At 40.7% G+C, this 14,169-nt stretch overlaps 1 protein-coding gene across 6 annotated transcripts in view; it reads right to left on the reverse strand.

Annotated features, from left to right (window-relative positions):
* Positions 1-8,241: 8,241 nt before the first annotated feature.
* Positions 8,242-14,169, reverse strand: part of ptprub (protein tyrosine phosphatase receptor type Ub) — a 162,594-nt gene continuing 156,666 nt past the window's right edge. For all 6 annotated transcript variants that reach the window (XM_065957543.1, XM_065957541.1, XM_065957545.1 and 3 more), the window contains 3 exons: positions 12,429-12,586; positions 10,778-10,913; positions 8,242-10,661 (listed from right to left, as the gene is read on the reverse strand). In XM_065957543.1, coding sequence (XP_065813615.1) covers positions 10,599-10,661; positions 10,778-10,913; positions 12,429-12,586 — 357 coding nt within the window. In that variant the 3' untranslated portion in view covers positions 8,242-10,598. The remainder of the gene's footprint in view (positions 10,662-10,777; positions 10,914-12,428; positions 12,587-14,169) is intronic.

Consider the following 14,169-nt stretch of genomic DNA (forward strand, 5'->3'; position numbering starts at 1 on the left):
TATATTTGGTGTGAATGCGTATGATTCAATGAAAGTCATATTAATGTGTTTTGGTCTTTGAGCCTGAATTATATGTGTTTGAGTTCCAAAGACTGTGTCAGTGTGTGTGTGTGTGTGTGTGTATCAGTGTCGGTGTGTGTCAGTGTCTGTGTGTGTCTGTGTGTGTTCGTTTGTGCTTGCACCAAGTTCCACAGCTAATTACACAGGTGTTACAGAGCTCCAAGATGTTAAATTAGGAAGACAAAGGAGAGTTTCACTCTCAGCATGACTCGATGACCAAGGTACTTTTCAATTTTACACCTTAACCCGAACCATGGCCCTTGTGGATTTCTGTTGAGGCTAACTCTTGCCTCAAACAAATACAAAGTCAAGGTTCACTGCCACTCTGATTTGTACACTTTTTGTTATACTTTTAAATCAGCTACTCCATTACATTTCCTAGTAAAAATGTTAAATTAGCAGATCACAGTACATGAGTAAGAGAGTGACGTGGCAATGGAAAAACTCATACTCATACTTATACTCTACTACATGAGTAATAAAAATACAAATTCATTTGAAATCAGTGTGACTAACGGTTATTTAATAGCCCAAACTGTTGGATTGAACATTTATTCTAAAAAGATCAGACTGGAGCCCCCGCTGTCTCACCTCTAATGGTGCATGTCTGTAAGAACATGATTCTTTGTCAGACTCGGATCTTTGCCCTCACATTACTCGATGAATACTTTTCTTTCTTTTCATCACCACCTCTCAAGTCTTGACAACATATCCTCTCTCACATCCCATCCATGCTGTCAACTTGTCTGACAAGGTAAAAAACAGGTTGCGGTAACCAATCAGCATTTTGAGCCCTGGCTGGTCTGATGCCACTCAACATGTTGGAGAATTTTACCATTTAAACTGACGGAAGCTGGACCCAGTTTGCCCCCAGTGGGACTGCAGCCAGGCATTCATGTGTAAGAAAAAACAGACAGACACACACGGAGCATGTTTCCTGAGTCTCTGACCCTGTTGTCAAACATGCTTGATGTTTGACAACAAGCATGTATCAAGCTAGTATTCTTCATTCGTTGTTTATGAGACAAAAGTGTCATACATATCTTTTTCATTCTGATAGATTGATTTTTTTTTCCTCTGAACTATCCTTCATCCCATATTTTTTATTTATCTCAAGTTTCAATTCAGTGTCAAACCAACAAATTAGGGGAAAGTACTCTGTCACACATTTTGTGAGCAACGTGCTACAAAACTGGTAGCAGTCATAACAAAGTATCAGAGCGTCTCTGCAAAAAACACAGCATTTTTTCAGCATAGGTAAACATAATGTTTTAGGGCAAGAGAGGAAGAAGAATAGCTGCCATCAGGGGACAATGACAAGAGGATCACAAAACCAGCTATCCCTCCATCCGTGCAGTAAAGGCATGAACTCTACCATGCATAACAAAGAAAATCGGTAGTTGTTACTCCAGAGACAATGCAGTATGCAGCATGGTTCAGTGTTTCTCCGATGTATTTCTACTCATTCCAGCAGATTAACATCAAAAAAAGCTGTTGGGAATGCCAGAGTACATCACTGAACTCTTTGAATAATAATGTTTAGGTAAAAAGAGCTAGTCCAGTTCACACCTAAGTGGGACTTTTTGTGATATGTTCCTCTGTCTTCCTCTTGTCAACCACTAGACAGTTAAAGTTAACAGTGAAGCAGCAGCTCTTCAAACAAAAGTGACAACACGACAATATGTATTACACAGTAAGTGTGAATGATTTGTGCCATATTTCTGATGCTAAATCGGAGTCTGGTAAACATGATGCAGTGACAGGTGCAGAGTAGGCCGTCTGTAACAGTGGGTAATGTGAACGTGGCCTCCTCTGAGGACTCTGTTCTGGCCACTTTGACTGACACAACAACATCAAAAACATGACCCCCACAAAGCGTGCCGTGACCCAGTCGACCCGGCCACACGGCGGAGCAGACAGCTGACGGGGGAGGGCAGACGAGATCTCTACTCGGCAGACGTTTCAGCAGCTGTCAGAGACTTCCACCTCCACCAGCCTCCTCACCTGACACCTCGCAGGTGAAACGCAGGGAGAGAAAAGAAAAGGACAAAAAGGGAAACAGATACACAGGGTGGAAGCAAAAGTGAGGAGACGTGAAAAAAAGAAATGCAAGAAATTGCTAGAGCAGAAGTGAAATTGATAATAGGCTGCAAAGAAGGGGAAAAAAAGAGGAAGACAGTGAAATGTAGGGAATACAGGGCCATGAATTATTCTGTTGTTATCCTGTCTGACAGCAGTCTCTAAAGACTTTTCCTTTTCTCACAAGGCGGTATTCTCACGGTGCAGCCGAGCAGCCCAACCTGAGCAATGAAATATTAAAGAGTTCATATCTGCATGCATGTATACCCAAGATCCCGGCCTACATGACATACCTGCTTAATCCCCTGTGCTCTGTGGTCCAGGCACAGCATTAAATGGAAAAGCCATGAAGGGAAATGAAGAGAAATAGCACCTTCCTCGTTCTAATTATGTTTGAAGGTTGTGAGAGAACCGAACATGACACTGACAGCTGCTGTCTCCGGGCAGGAGACGAGACTCTTAAACCCAGAGACCAATTTGTACCCCAGTCAGTCAGTCCCGCTGTTAAAGTAAAACCAGTTTGCCTCACAGAGGAAGTGGAAAGGTCAGCTCATTGTGCCAATTTCAATAAAGGAGCAGATGCAAGAATTAAGCAAATATCCAGGAAAGCTGATAGGAAATTCTGGAAATCCCTTGTTTGCTCTCACAAGTTTCCCAGGCAACCAGCAAAGACTCCAGGAAGTGACGGCTCACAGTTAAAAAAAATAATCAAGTAACACAAGGTATAAAGAGTTAATTGATAAACTTGAGGGTTAAACCTTTTAGGTAATTTTCAAGCTCACACTTATTTCTTTATATAGATAAGAAAAGATCACCTTTATTGATCCCCATTGGGTAATGTAACAACGGCTTGAATGACAACAGCAATAAAAGTAATAATAATAGGAATAATGAGAGGAAGAAGGCGCCCCTGAAGTAAATCAATACAGCACTTACTGTATAGCCTAATTTGCAGTGTCTATCCCTAGCCTTGAAAATACAAAATAATCAACAACAAATACTCAAGAGACAGTTCAAAATAAACTGCAAAAAATGCATGCTTCTTCCAGTTTCCTGTCTTTAGGCTATAGGCCAATTGTCTGCAAGTTTCGGCTATGCTAAAAGTTAATTTTGAGTTCATTTTATACCTTTTACTTTCATCTTCAAACCTTGGACAAACTAAGGGTTGTTAAATTAAAGCTTCAGCTAACACAGGTAGACCCCACACATCAAATAAATTGTGTGCATTTTTATATAAAACTTAATGCAAAGTCTGCAAACAAGTATGAGAACTACTTCATCATGTTAGATAAAGCATTTGGGTAGAAAATAGCTGTGCTATGACCTTGACAAGTTTTGATCTTCTGCTTAAAATGTTGTAAAAAAATTAGCATCGACTGTGGGGCATCTAAAACGTTTGTGGTTTTCCAATGTTGCTTCCATGTGATTGTGTTTGGCACTTCAAAACAAATACAGTAGGTGAAGAAACTGCAGGAATATTAGAAGTATGACTATTCACAGACCGAGGTACTGGGGACATTGTAAATTACTCTACATAAGTCTGGAAGAAAAAGTGTTTACAATCGTTTTGTGTGCCACATTTTCATTGAAGATGAAGCAAACCATTTCTTCAGCTAGTGTAACATTACTCAGCCGTGGCAGAAGGAAGACATGATGCAGCTACAGGGCTGTATGGACGGGAGGAGCAGAGCTGCAGGGGAGTCAGATGGAGAAGAGAGGTTAGAGCAGTCTGCTTCAGGGGGTCTGGAAGTGTGGAAGAGAGATGAGTGGACGACTGTTGTTCTCCTCGAGGTTAATGTTGTACTATCAGTTGTGCAACTGTCCACTCAGGGCTGCATACATTTCCAAATGTGCTGGAGGACAAAAGGGGAAAAAAGATAGGGTGGTCGAGAGGGAGATGGAGACGGGAGGGGGGAGGGATGAGAGTGATGTTGATAACGGAAGAAGAAAAGTGTAAACAGAGACCAAAAAAAAAAAAAACCCTGGAAACCCTTCAAGAAAAAGCACGGTAAGAAGTGCCTGCAGGTTTTGCTTTGTTGTTTTAATTGCCTTTAAAGTTGATAGCAGGATTTATTTTAGCCTGTCCTGTCTTTGAATTACAGTAATGGCTGTAAAAAAACAAAAACAAATAAAAAAAGTGCTGAAATGCAGAAATAAACCCTAAAAAAAGATCAAACTGTGGAAGATTTTCAAAGTTTACAATGAAGTTTATTTTCTATTTCTGTTGAACTGGATCTATGTGTAGCTGTGTGCCTGGAACAATCAAAAAACTTTAAACCAATAAAGTAAAATACCACATCTTATTGGACACAGATTATTCCCAGTTTGTATTATACCCTTGAATACATCATAAACACTTATGTTCTTGTTGGTTCTTGTCGACAATCACAATGCAGATTGATGTCAGGCGTCATGTGTGGCCCCATTTTTCTGCTCTAAATAAACCGAAGGATAAATCCAGTCCCTCAAAAGAGCTGACCTTTTGATAAGCCCATCCCTCAAATTCATGGCAGCTCCAAGATGCTTTATTGCCACAACCTAGAAATGGCTCATGTTGACATAAGATCATTTACAAGCTTCTCCTCTCCCCAGAGACCCTCAAGGCTTCACATCTCTATATGAACGATCACCGACACAAGATCCTTGGAGGGCGCTAACTTCAGCCTCTGTCTCACCTCAGATTGTTTTGCTATTAAGAAAGATTGTTTTTAAACCTGATGTTTGTCTGTAGAGGAGTGTACGATAACACACATTTAACCTTTTTATTTTACATCATTATGTTAATAATTCACTTTTAAATAATAAAACAACTAGACAGCAAAATAAAATCTCACTTTTTGTTCAAATCATCCCTTTCAGTTCTCAGTTAAACCTCTTGTTGTTTTGATGATTTTCTGAGTGTTCTACCTTTTATAATGCTTTTGGGTCTAGTTTTCATATCAGCCATTTGCATGTTTCTACCACACTCACAAACACTCATTTTGTACTTGTATATTTTTTAAATACTCAAAACTTAATACTTTTAATCGACAAAAAAAACTAGACATAAAGTTCTCGTGAGGAACTTTTGCCATGTGTTGATTTTGGTGCCCCCTGTTGGGGGTATTTCTTACTAAAAGGATCTGGTGCTGTACATAAATAAGTAGTTTTATGATGAAAAATCATTTCTTCTGCGTTTTTAAACAATCAAATATCACTCAAAGATGTAAATAACGATGGAAGTGGTCACATTTGTAGCTCATAAAGATGCATAAATATAAAGTTTAACCTGTTTCAAGACCAGTTAAAAACTCCTGACAGTGCCATTACCTAAACTGTGTAGCTTCAAAACATTATTCCCTGCTTTTCCTGAATGTCATTTTCCTTGTGCCCTGTTTTATTTTTGCCTTGTCCTTGTTTCCCCTCTCTGGCATAAATTAACGGTTGAATGTAAGGTCACAACCTGTTACAGGTCAAAGCTTCCTAAATTAAAGGCTGTAGGTTTCTGGTGTCTGTGGTTTGAAGCAAACTAGCAGCAAAAGGACAGTGTGATAAAGAGGGAAGAGGATGGCCAAGTTGCTCATGTGTCCTCTGATCCTGGTTATCTGTCTCTGGCTTCTTGTGTGCCTGAGTGATCTGGGCTGGAACCATCACCAGCTCCCTCACTTTCACGTGAAGCGTGACTCTCACTGAGCTGAGAGCACACTGCCGAGATAAGGGCTGAGGTCCGGCCGACTGTGGCGATGGATCCAGCAAGGAAACATGTTGGACGGAGCCATCTGGCCAGCTCTTCTCTGTCCTCGCTCTGCTGAGCACAAAGCTGGAGCCAGCAGTCTTCTCTGCTGCACTTTTCAGCAGAAGTTGAGCTCAACCAGGATGGTATGACAAGATAAAGTGTTTGTGTTCAACACATGCATTTCACAGATTTAGGAGAACAACTCTTCCACAGAGGAGAGTTGTTGACGAGTCTGTTTTGCTCCCAAGAAATCATACATTGATTCAGATAAATGTTCTCTTTTTATAATAGCCTCAAACACTGATCACAATCCATGTTAAAGGATATGCTTCTTCTCTCTACATATCGTCTGAAACGTTTACAAGGTCTACCACAGAACCTTTCTGACAATACTCTTCCAGAGAATATTGGATTTTACCTGAATCTATCATCAAAGCATTTAGCCTGGCATTGGAAACATTAAACATCCATACACCACTTTGTTTTGAAGAATAACCTGCAGATGCAGAAAACTTCCCAAGAGCTTTTTCAGCCCGTATCTTTTACTTGAGATTATTTGTCAACATGTGAACACAATTTCTAGAGTAGTGCTTCCAAACCTTTTCTGATTGGAGCCCCCCCCTTGTATCTAAGTATAGCTGAGCCCCCCAAGGATCCACCCACTACCCACTAGGTGTTTTATCATGATTTTTACAAACATATGCAAGTTTAATTCTGATGACCTCAAAGCACACACAGCATTCAGTAAGCTTGAACACATACTAATTCATGTAAAAAATGTATTAAATTACTCGTGCTTTCTGCTAAATAACTAGCTGAGTATATGTAACTTTCTCTAACGCCCTGAAGTTCAAACATCCTAAACCCCTGCTATAAATGCAATAAATCTAGTTAGCATTGAAGTCAAAAGCATAGAATGGAGGAGATACAGTTTTAGATTAAACAAAGCCAAACATATACTAACTCCATACAATAACTGGATAATATGACATTGGAAACAGTTTAAAGTTATTCATGATTTTCAAAATTCTCCAAGAATATGGATAAAAGAAACGGATAAAGAATTCAAATGCAAATCAGAAAAGTTATTCAGGGTCTAATACCAGGTTTATTAGTAATTGTTGTGTAAATAACTATAAACCAAATATAATAGATACAATGTTCCAAAAAGCTGTAAGTGTTGAAGAGTTGTATGGATACTGTGAGATAAAAATAAAAGACATTTCTGACATTGTAAACCAGCCATATTTCATTAATGAATGGACTAAAAACCTGACTTGGGACCTGTTTTAGAACTGTCCCTTTATCTGACCCTCCTTCCTAACATAATCTGACACAGCCAGCTGCTGAACCTCCACACCATTTTAAAGAAAAACACATTTGAGAGCCTATCCAGAGTGAGACTCACTAGGGAGAGTCTGACATCCATCCAGCCTGTCAGCAAAGGAACATTAGACATGAAGCCTGGAGAGAAAGACCAAAACCCAGTTGGATCTTGGACGGCTGATAAGTTACCTTACACTCAGTAGTCATTACACCGCCAGAATTAAATGATAAGATTCCAATTACCTGCTAATTTAAACCAGCGGTCAAATATGAGGACTAAAGGATGATGTAGCCTGCCGCTAAGGATTCAGCTTGTAATAGCTTTCTGCAGGTGAAAAAGTAAATGGAGAAAATCTTGGGGGTATTAAATAGGATGGTGTATATGACCTGGATCTTAGAATATCTCTGTAGATGTGTTGAAGTTAAAATGCGTTTTGCACATTCTCAATGACAAAAAACAGCATTTTGTGTTACACTTTTCTGTACCATTTGAGCAGAATAATTGAGAGGCCCTTTCAGTGTTCTAAACCGAGCATTAAGGGGGTCTTGTCCTCTAATTAATCCGGCTTGTCCCTCTGCTATAAACACTGGATCAGTTTGCAGGACTCCTGCATTATTCATCCCGGCTGTGGGTGAAAGAGGAAGTCTGCGGTCTGGAGTCACCTTACTCCAGGCGAGGAGATGGAGAAGGATGGTAGGAAGAAATGAAAGTGATAGAAGAGACGTTGAAGATGGGGGAAGGTGAGATGATGAGAGAGCGAGAGAGGTTGGGTGGGAGGAGGAGAGGGGATGATGAAAAGGGGAAAGAAATAAAGAGAGAGATTAAAAAGAGAGTGCCAGATCAAATAGTCGATGTGGTTCAAGGCGAGGGGAGCTGCTAAAAGAACACATCCGTCTGAGAAACCGCACCAGGGTCAGAGGCTTATAGACAGGAAGTCCAACCCAGCTGTCAGTTCTCTGCTTCTGCTGACAAACCAATTATAAAAACCACACTGGATTTTCTCGCTGTGTTTGCATTTTTTGACAGAACATCCGATGATATGATGACAACCACACATCTCCTTTTTTTTCCCCCCTTGTTCTTTTATTGTTATTCCTTGGAATGAACCCCCATCCTGACCCCAAAATACATGTCTTCTCCATCTGTTTCTCATTAAATACACACCTTTCCCTCACAAATACAATGATCAAAAACACAGTAGTCATTTTCTGTCAGTTCATACGGAGACGCACAAGTGAAATCTACAGGACTTTCAGAGAGAATAAAAAGCTTTGGAATGGTTAAAGAACAATGCAATCACACAGTTGTGGCTGCTGTTAAACACTGCGGCTTAAATAAAAGAAGTGGATTTGAATATTGTGAAACAAACGTCATGAAATGTAATGGATTCATACATGCTTTAACAGATGTGTTTTACTCAGACTGTTGTTAAAATTTCTGGCAATAAAACTCACAAAATGTTCATTTACAGCACATTCACCTTGGTGGTTATGTAGTGGTTACTTACTGTACGTCTTTACTCTCGGCAAACATATAGTATATTATTCACAAAGTATTCACAGAACATAATATACATCTGTATGTACACAATCCTTCTACCCTCTAGAAAAAGTGTCCAGGCACTTCCTCCAGTGATCCTGAGTTAGATCACTGACTTCACTTCGGCTTCCTCATGACTTCATCCTCATCAGGAACGAGCTGCTCTATCAGTGAACCTGTGGGGGCCTTGCTGACTTCGGCATACTGTTAAAGATTCCTCTCATATTTCCCCACCTGAACCAGAGCGTGAGCTGCAAAACTAGCAGCAGAGTTCACCTAGCTGCCTCTTCTTAGAGTGAGTGGGCTTCAAGGTATCTCTCCTTGTTTATTAGGGCAGGTCCTGGAGAGACGCCCTCTTTCAAAACCTGCACTTTGAGGAGTGTCAGGAGACGCAGTGGAGAATAACAGGTTTTAAAGGTTAATCATGGTGTGTAGGAATATTATTTTCTAGTCTTTGAAGTAAAAACAAGTGAATTTGTGTGTCAAGTTTCTTTTCAGATGAGGGTTTAAATCGGACTCAGATCATTATGGGTATCACATATGCAGACCTGCTGGATTTGGGATTTTTGGGGGTTTTATTTGTCAGTGATTTTTAAACAATAGGTTCTGAGGGCAACTGTTTCTCACCAAACCTCCTTTTTCAAATACTTTTCTGTTTTAAGAGACTAAAGAGGATCACGTGAGATCTTCACAGATATTCAGGGGTGAGCGGCGACTCAATGTAGCATGTTCTCCTCTACATAATGTTAATGCCCATTTTTTTTTAAACATACGTAAAATCCCTAAAGGGTTCAGACAACTTGTTCACCTTGTGTTGACACGTTTACAGTTCAACTAAATGCCTCGGACAATGAAAGGTTAAACGAAATGACGGACTCAAATCTGTGATGTAGCACTGGTGTAGACACTTCACCACAGCACTGATGGAACACACACCTATGGCAGCTCAGTATATTTCTATATCGGCTCTTTTCTTTTTCGTTCTCGCTTGGTAAACAATACAATCACTTCAGAGCGTGGGAAATACTGAATGTTTGCAGGCATATATCAAGAACAAAGCAATCAGAGGATTCAAATCAGTCAGTGGGATTGGCACTGTGACAGTAATGGAAAAGGAATCTCCAGTGGTGGCTCGGGGCCCCCGGAGCTGTGGTCCCTGGAATCGTCCACCTATAGCACACATGGTTATCCAGCACAGACATTATGGCAAAATACAACACATTTCACAACTGTACAGTTTCTGCATCGATACTGTTCAGGACTGCGCTTCGTCTTAATCCTACAGGTGGCATCTTAAAATTCCCCTGTTGCTGTTTTTACACCAGTAAAACCTTCTGGATGTATTTAGTGGTTTGAATAAATCTGTCCTAGCATCAAATATAAGGCAGTTTATGGTATGGTAGGTAAGTCATGCCACAACCACAGTATACTGCTGTTGTATGTAGCTCTTAAGAGTGAGGGGAACTCTTCCACCTTTTGATAATCCTGTTAAAAGTCTGGTCTTTCATCCAATTGCTTTCCTGTTGCCAAACGTGCCCCCTCCTCAGAATAGACAGGTCCACTTCGTAACCCGCAGTATTGTTTTGCTGCTACTGAAACCCTTAGCACAAAAGCGCTGAAGTCCAGAGGCAAAGAGGACCAACAAAAGCACAAAAAATATCCAAATAGATAAACATCACCGACATGGAGGAAATCACAGCTGTACATTAAAGGTTGCAGTTAAAACCAAGACCACGTTTTCTTTTTCCTCGCCTTCTTTTGCACTCCTTTCAATGCCGAGTCTGCAGGTCCAAACATTAAACTAGAGGGGTCACCGGGTGGCATCAAAATCGAATCTGCAGCGCGTGGAATACTGCCGCTCTGGTAAACATTTAGTTGCTATCTATCATCAAAGCAGTCCAAGTACTCCAGGACAAGGTCATAGCAGAATCGATACTGGTCCTGAAGAAAAGCACAAAAAAACCTTCAGTTAAGATGTGAAAACATGAGAATAATTACACAAACCACTTTAGAAAAAATAAATGCTCTATTGACTTCATATTTTCTAACTCTCTTACCAGAGACTCCACCATGTTGGGTTTGCAGTTGCGTAGAGTTTTGACAGCGTAGAAGATGTCCACCATGTTCTGGTACTGGATCATCTCTAGCAGAATGTTGCTGGCACAGAAGGAGCCGCTGCGACCGCCGCCATTACTGCACAGGAGTAGAAACAGTCAACATAGATCGGTGCCTTCTCTTTTTTTATGGCATTAACAGCTAGTTTGTGTCTAATAACAATGTGTAAGAATGATCTTGCTTCCATAAGTCAGTTAAATATTAGACTTTCACTGTCAAAATGACACAAACCTAATCCAATAACATTGCATGGACAGTGCAGTATGTACAGCAAAGTTCAATATAAGCAAACATATCGCTGTCGCTAATGGGAATAAGCCTCCTAATGTGATTAAGAGGCTTCTGAGAAACAATAACATCACAGAAGCAGGACAGATTGTGTGAAATCTGATAACCTTCATTTCGTGCTCATGCTACCTCATGAAAAAACATCCATTTGATACAGTTCATACAGCATGTGCTCACAATACCCTAATACATAAATAACAAGAAAAAATAGGCAGCAAGGTGGAAGAAAATTGAGAAATAACAGCACAAACGTGGCGTTTCCTTAAAAAATATTTACTTGGTCGTCATAAATAAAAGGCAGCATCAATAAACAAGAGGAGGACAATCCAATACCCGCCTCCTGACACTGAGGCAGGGAAGGTGGGCATGGCAGCCTGGGCAGCGTATACAAGCAATATTAAGGTAATCAATCGTCGTCAGTGCTTTGGCAGTCCCGGATTTACTGTAGTGAGAACCATCGCATTCTGAATTAAGCCATAATTGATTTGATCTCCATAATCTCTTTCCCTGGTTGTCGTGGGTAACACTGTGTGACAGCGCTGAGTGATGTGCTTTTGGATGGGGGCGGTGGGGAGAAACGTGTGATGGGTTGGCAATGAGCTGGACGCCACATTCATATTCATTAGCGGGTAGGCGCATGGGGGGGGGGGCTCAGGACAACACAGGAGCCCACCACACCACAAACTGCACCTTACCACTGTATGATTTTCTATGGCAACATTAGAAAGAATACTTTGCACCAAAATCTCATTGCACCAAACCACACACGCACACACGCACACACAGAACAACAAACAAAAAGCTCTCCGTCATCAGACAAAAACAGAACTAAAACTTGTTTTTCTTTTGTTTGCTATAACATCACAGTGTTACAGGGTGTTATCTACATCTTGTCATATTTCATATTCTATCTTGGCTTTCAGTAATAGTCTGGTTATTTTATTGTTATTTGTCTCTGTTCTGTCGGGATGTTATTATTTTAGGAAATGTCTGGTCATTTCACGTCCTCTCACTATATGTCTCCACCTCTGCTCTGTGTTTATGCAACGAGCAATAAAGGCTTTAAAAACAAACAAAGGAGTCTCTGTCATAATTCATCAGACGTGGTCATGCTTCAGCATGTTCGAACAGACATCTTTGTGATTCTCCTTTCTGTGAATAAGCTTTTGGTGTTAATGCACTTTTAAATGTCACTCTTCACCGGCGCTAATTCGCCCCCTTTCAGACAGAGACTGTGTTTATTTCTGCCTTGTCTCCTTCTCTTCATTTACAGAACATGATGCATTTTGTAAACACATTACTCACAGGCAGTGGACCACAGTGCGTCCTTCTCCACATTCCCTCTGCCACTTGTGCACTTGCGCCAGCAGGTTGAGGAAAGCCTTCTTGGAATCTGGAACATCACGATACGCCGACCAACGCAGGAACTGGAACTGACACACCACCAGCTGGCCCTCTTGGAGCTTAAGATGCAACAGAAATAAACACATTGAATGTGTGTGTAACTGTACTGCTGTGTTACTTTTCCTGGTTGTTTCAGTATTTCTGCAAGTGCCAGTTAACACCCGGAGTTTGAGTGCTCCCCGAGCTGCGTGCTGGCACTCTCAGCTATGCTCGCTCAGCACACTGACTTTGAGATCTATGGGTTTGCAGGTGTAAGCACGGCCCGAGCTGTGTGTGAAAAAGGTCCCTGTGTGTTCATAACCTTGTCCTGTAGAATCTCACCCAATACTTAAGGAGCAGCAGAGAACTGTAAGTCATGCAAATTGGGCTGGCAGAGACACCAACGATGCATGGAGGAATTGCTTGAGAGGAGGGGGGATTTTCACAATGTTCTTTTTTTTTTTTTTTTTACAACTCTCTAACACACATATACACATGCTTACAGTGCACTTCTTCTGACTTTTACTCCCTTCCCTTGTATATCATTTTCACACACAGGAAGCATACACACTTAAGCACGGAGAGAGAGGCCCAGAGAGGGCGTGGTGTGTCTTATTTCTTTGTGATTTGATTTCTCCCATGCTGTGTCGAGGTGCCCTCTCCTTGACAGTGGTGTGCACCGAGTACAAAATAAGGTGACACAGGTAGAGAAGGGGAACCAGAAGGGCGATCGAAAAAAAAAGAAAAGGAGGTGAGGATGCCAATCAAGAGAGGAAGTTCTGGGCACTTCATGTCGCGATGGCAGCTGGGGAAATGCCTTGCATACAGATCCCTTTAATAATTGGTTGACAGTGAATCCGGAGCAGAGCATGCATGTGCTTATGCAAATTCCCAGGCTTCAACCAAATCTGCACACACACACACACACACACACACACACACACACACACACACACAACACTGATCAACACTGACTGAGGTGTTTAAGTGTGTGAAGTGAAAATAATTGTTTCATACATATGTACACAGCTGGAGAATAAACTTTAATAAAGACTACAAGGACATCCCCTGTGCTCCAAAACAGAGCAATCAATTTCTAGGTTTAGCCTGTTTCATAATTCTCTAAATTTCAGATTCTTTTTTATTGTATGTCTATTAACAAATCAAAAGCCACTCTGCTTTGCAGTCTGATAAGCCCCCTCTTTAATATGCCAACATGCACCTGTGAGAGGGAAGACGTCTATCTAGGCAATGACAAGAAGTAATTGAAAAGGGAGAGGCTGACCTTTACAGCGTGCATGTCAATAGGCTTTTCTTTTAAGTAATCTATAGAAAAAATATTTTATATTCATGACTGCTATGGGAAAATCTTATGTTTACAGTCACTATGTTAAAACTAAATATCAGAACATTGCTTGTTTTAATATTTATTATTCAGTCCATAGATACATTTTGACTGATCTGTCATCGTCCTCAGAACAAAGAAATCTAAAGTTGATCATGTGGTTTCTTTTGGACAACAGTCTTTGACCAAACACTAAATAAGTGCTGTTGAGGATGCATGAGAAAGCTGTATGGAAGGCTAAGAGTTTACTTGTGCCAACTGATAAGAAATCGTGAATCCAGTGAAGCATTCCACCTTTGCACACACACAAATTGATGT

The sequence above is a fragment of the Labrus bergylta genome, chromosome 8 (assembly GCF_963930695.1).
Source record: "Labrus bergylta chromosome 8, fLabBer1.1, whole genome shotgun sequence".
Taxonomy (NCBI): Eukaryota; Metazoa; Chordata; class Actinopteri; order Labriformes; family Labridae; genus Labrus; species Labrus bergylta.